Source organism: Morone saxatilis, unplaced genomic scaffold (genome assembly GCF_004916995.1).
Source record: "Morone saxatilis isolate NCDOM2014 unplaced genomic scaffold, NCSU_SB_2.0 Contig16, whole genome shotgun sequence".
In the NCBI taxonomy this organism is placed as follows: Eukaryota; Metazoa; Chordata; class Actinopteri; family Moronidae; genus Morone; species Morone saxatilis.
In genome coordinates, this window is record NW_023339718.1 from 19,362,071 (window position 1) to 19,366,491 (window position 4,421).

General features: G+C 37.4%; 1 protein-coding gene across 3 annotated transcripts in view; it reads left to right on the top strand.

Moving 5' to 3' along the window:
- LOC118325616 (protein yippee-like 1) overlaps positions 1–4,421 on the top strand; it is a 32,282-nt gene that overhangs the window by 22,653 nt on the left and 5,208 nt on the right. For all 3 annotated transcript variants that reach the window (XM_035658352.1, XM_035658351.1, XM_035658353.1), the window contains one exon: positions 731–774. In XM_035658352.1, the coding sequence (XP_035514245.1) occupies positions 731–774 (44 nt within the window). The remainder of the gene's footprint in view (positions 1–730; positions 775–4,421) is intronic.

The following is a 4,421-nucleotide window of genomic DNA, read 5'->3' on the forward strand; positions in this document are numbered from 1 at the left end:
GTGTGTGTGTGCATGCACAGTTTACACAATATCACACTAAACTGTATCTTAGCTGTGCTTTTTTATTGACATTTCATTGAGATAGCTCAGATGCTCATTACTGTTCAGGCATTAAAGTGTCTTCTATCAGCTGTTAGATGCCGCTGTAAAAACTGCTTTGTTGTTCTACAAATACGCTGAATGTCTGTAACACTGCATGTCAACAACAAAGCTTGACATCTTGAATTTGCAGGAAAACCTAGATTTTTATCTAGATTTTATGTAATCTCATTGATTTTGGCAAGTCATTTATTTAAATCAACCTTTCACCTGTATTTTGACCTGTAATCAATTCAACAACGCCATTTAGATTAATTTCTAGCAAGTATTTTGCAGATAGTTAGGTAAATTTGAAGTTTTTCTGCTCTGATGTAACAGTGCTAACTGGATATGAGACAAATCCAAGTTCAGTTTTCAAGAAACAAGAATCTCTCGTCATTAAAGTTGACGTGGTGATGATAGACTTGCTCCCTGATGTTTACGTGCTCAGACTTCAGCACCTCTCTGAGCCTCATTTTTATTTCTTACCTCCAGCCAAGCTTGTGTGTGGGAACCTTGACAAGGTGGAAGAACAAGTATGCACAGCAGTAACTGGGAGAAAAGCACCCCAGGGCATCAGTTGCTGACATTCTTGTACTCAGCGGTGTGGTGTATTGTCTGCTTACATGGTTTTTTCTCTCTCTCATTTCAGTCATTTCAAGGCAGTCAAGGAAGAGCCTATCTGTTTAATTCAGTGTAAGTATGAGACCCACACCTACAACTCACCTCATTTACTGTGACCAGAGTGGAACATTTTGCTTTTGTTGCTCTTTTTGTGCATTTAGTTTATTCAGGTTCACACAGTGTAATTTACAAGTGATCTGGGGCTTGTAAATAATAGTTAACTGGACTCACAAGTAGCTCATTTGTTGGCCAGAGTTATAAACCATGTTCACACTGAGTTCAACATTTATCAGAACCTCATTATTAATGCGGTCATACTGTTACGTTCACAACCAAACATTAATGTAGCATGAACCAAATATACCATTTACGACGAAGCAGCCAAAGACGGAGAACCATAAGCTGGCACTGTGTTACCAGAATATAAAAAAATAAAATATCATAGGAAATAAACACTACAAAACTAAGACTAAATCAAAGTGTGGCACCACAAATGCAGATAGGACTAGTGAAACCAAATGAGGGTGGCAGTGAAAACTCAAAACAACTGTACTCAGTGCGCGACATAATTGAGCTCCTCTTATCACTCTCTCGCGGCCATCAAAAAATGCGAATACTTGATTAACCGAATTTTAAACTATATCTAACTTAATTACTACAGATACTCCACTCGACTCACATATTCTGTCACTAACCAATAAACTGCCGCTCGTTGAGACCCCATCATCTGCACATCATAAACATCCACTATCACTTTTATAATACAGTATATAAATAACAAACCACTAAATCAATACACAAAAAACTGATAGTCAATACAAAAGGCAAAAATTCGTTCCATCTTAACTGGTTACTCTTATAACCACTAAGTACAATCTGAAGAATAATGAATAAGCAAGTCTAGTATCCGCTGTATTACCGTCTCATTTGATACAGTAATCCCTCGCGCGTCTACTATATATATATACCACCAATACACTCGACATCCTTAACACAGACTCTCGCACTCACCGCGTCCGCCTCTTGTACTCGCCTTTGAAAAATCTCTACTTCGAAATCCTCGATCGCAGAGATCGAACATATAGAAAACTCACCGTACTCCTCACTCATATCGAAACACGCTTCTTATACATACACACATATAAACCTAACCAATAACACACATCATCATTACTCACCTTGCGTTGAACTACACCTCAAAGAATGTACAATAGATAAAAACATGATGTTCCATAATTTTGATGTATCTTTTATTTCTCTACCAGTTATCCCTCGCTGATATCGCATCACCTTGTTTATTTACTGTCCATAACACCTTGTTCAAATCGAAATCCTAAAAAACCCCTGTCAAGCGTAAGATATAAAACCTTACTCCAACCTCCTCAAAACACGTCACTTTATATTACAGATTATATTGATAACACGAATAGACAGGGTCCCAATATATAGTAAGATCCCAAACATTATAAAAGTTAGACATCACTATATTAATACTAAGCCGCAATAAAAGAGTCTGAAGTATAAAAAAGTACGAAGAACTCACGCACTCAACTACTATATTATACTATCACAGAGATCTAAATATAATGCTGCAAAATTTAATAAAGCAGTAAGTAAATATAGATAAACATTCTCACAAGTAGAACCAAAAACAAGAAGAAACAGACGACGATAGTAGAGATAGAGATGAGACAAGACAGAGAGAGATAATCTAGATAATGAGAGTATATAAGGTAGAAGAGGAATAAATCCATATCCTCCGAGCCAATTCCAAGTATATATATAAATAATACAGTATACCTTTATTTTATATAGTTATATTATATATTTATATATTATATTATATAAGCTTCCCACAACAAAGCTTGGTACTTGGAGTAATGTAATAAAATCAATATGAAAGGTCTCAGTAGAGTTGCTGAAGTCTGAGTCCGCTATATAAAGACATTTCAGGGAGCAAGTTCTAATCATCACCTATATATATAATCTTACGTTTTATCTATCGTTAATAGACTGAAGGAAGATTCTTTGTTTTTATCTTTGAAAAACTTGGAAAACTTGACTTTTTGTCTACTATCGCAGCTAATAGTGCACTTGTTTACATTACACAGAGGCAGAAAAACTTCAAATTTACGCTTAACTAACTATCTGGCAAAGATACTATGCTAGATAAATTTAATGCTAGAAGGTTTTTGTTGCTAATTTAGATATCAGAGATCAAAATATGCATATGGTGAAAGTTTGATTTTTAAATATAAATGTAAAATGACTGGTACTCAGGGATATGAAAGTGTGGTGTTTGAACCATTGAATCTTTTGAATGTGCTCATAAATTCAAGTGATGAGATTATGGTAATTTACAACCTATTAAAAGTGGCTATGTAGCGCACCTTGAGATAAAATAAGCACAACGCTCCGAGGTCAGCGAATTTATTTTCTCTTCTCTGTAGCAGGGTATTGAGAATGTAGCCGGGACTTGTTTTTTGTTATAGTTTACTTTGATTTATGTGCATTGTTCTAGTTTGCTTCCCCGAATTTTCTCGAAATTACTAGAAGATATTGTAGTAACAAGATAAAGTTCAGCTTATCACTCTTCACTCAGCGGCGATAGCTAGTCGGTGTCTGAATTCATATCGACATCCGTAATGCGACATGACTGACCAGTAGTAGTCCACGCAGTGCAGCTATAAGGACCTGATCCCTCCAGAATGGCCTTCCGCCGACCCCAAGCTAGCAACTCAATATGGGAGAAAGAGCTACTGTGTGAATGCCTGCCCATATTATACTCGAGCGCCATCTTGAGCGCTGTTGGTCTCAATGAAAGGTGTCAACATAAGAAAAGGGTGTAGCAGCAGCTTACAGATAGCAGTTATAAATGTGGTTGATAATTTTGTGTTAATACTGTGCAATGCAGAAACAGCACAAAACGCTGATTTGTGAACAAGGATTTGATCTAAAGCCCCTGAAGATGAGTTGGGATTTGACACAACCCACCACCACTCTATTGTACGCGCGGTTTAACAGTCCAAATGAGTAAATGCTAAAACCCTGTTTAGCTTCGAACTGGCATGGAAAGGAATTAGTTATGTTAAAAAGGCACCCGCGTTCTATGTGGTGTTTTGTCTTATAAACCAGTTACTTTGTGGTTAGCATGGTATAGTGATTTTTCTCACGTCAGCATTGCAGTTGTTAGTCTTGAAGGCTTAACAAACATGCAAATATTAATTAATTTGTTAGATGGTATTTGCGCTTCCACATGCTGGCGAAGGTGATATTATTAAAGAATAAGGCACCTAATTGTAAAAAGCATGGGTGAAAATGTTTTTGGCAAAAAATGCATCGCAATGTTGCGAAGACGGCAGGCAACGTAACACCCAAAGGCCATAAACGGTAAGGCCATAAGGCACAGATTTACGCAGGAGCAAAGTTGACTAATCTCTATTTCACCAGTTTATTTGGCCGATGTCAGACCAAACATTGGGCGCAACGTTTTGGCCCAATGGGCTTCTCCAGAATGGGTGCGCTGTATCGTTGTCGCTCTACATTTCGCCATGTAGCGTTAAAACGATAGCATAGTGCAGTCATCCTTGCAGCAACGGAGAACAGCTGCAACGCTGTGTATGAGTAAAGAGGACAAAAACAAGCTAAACAAGTGTAGAGCAAAAAGCAGTAGGCTTGGTGAAAGGGGGGCAAATTGACACCTCAAACAAATGTACTCA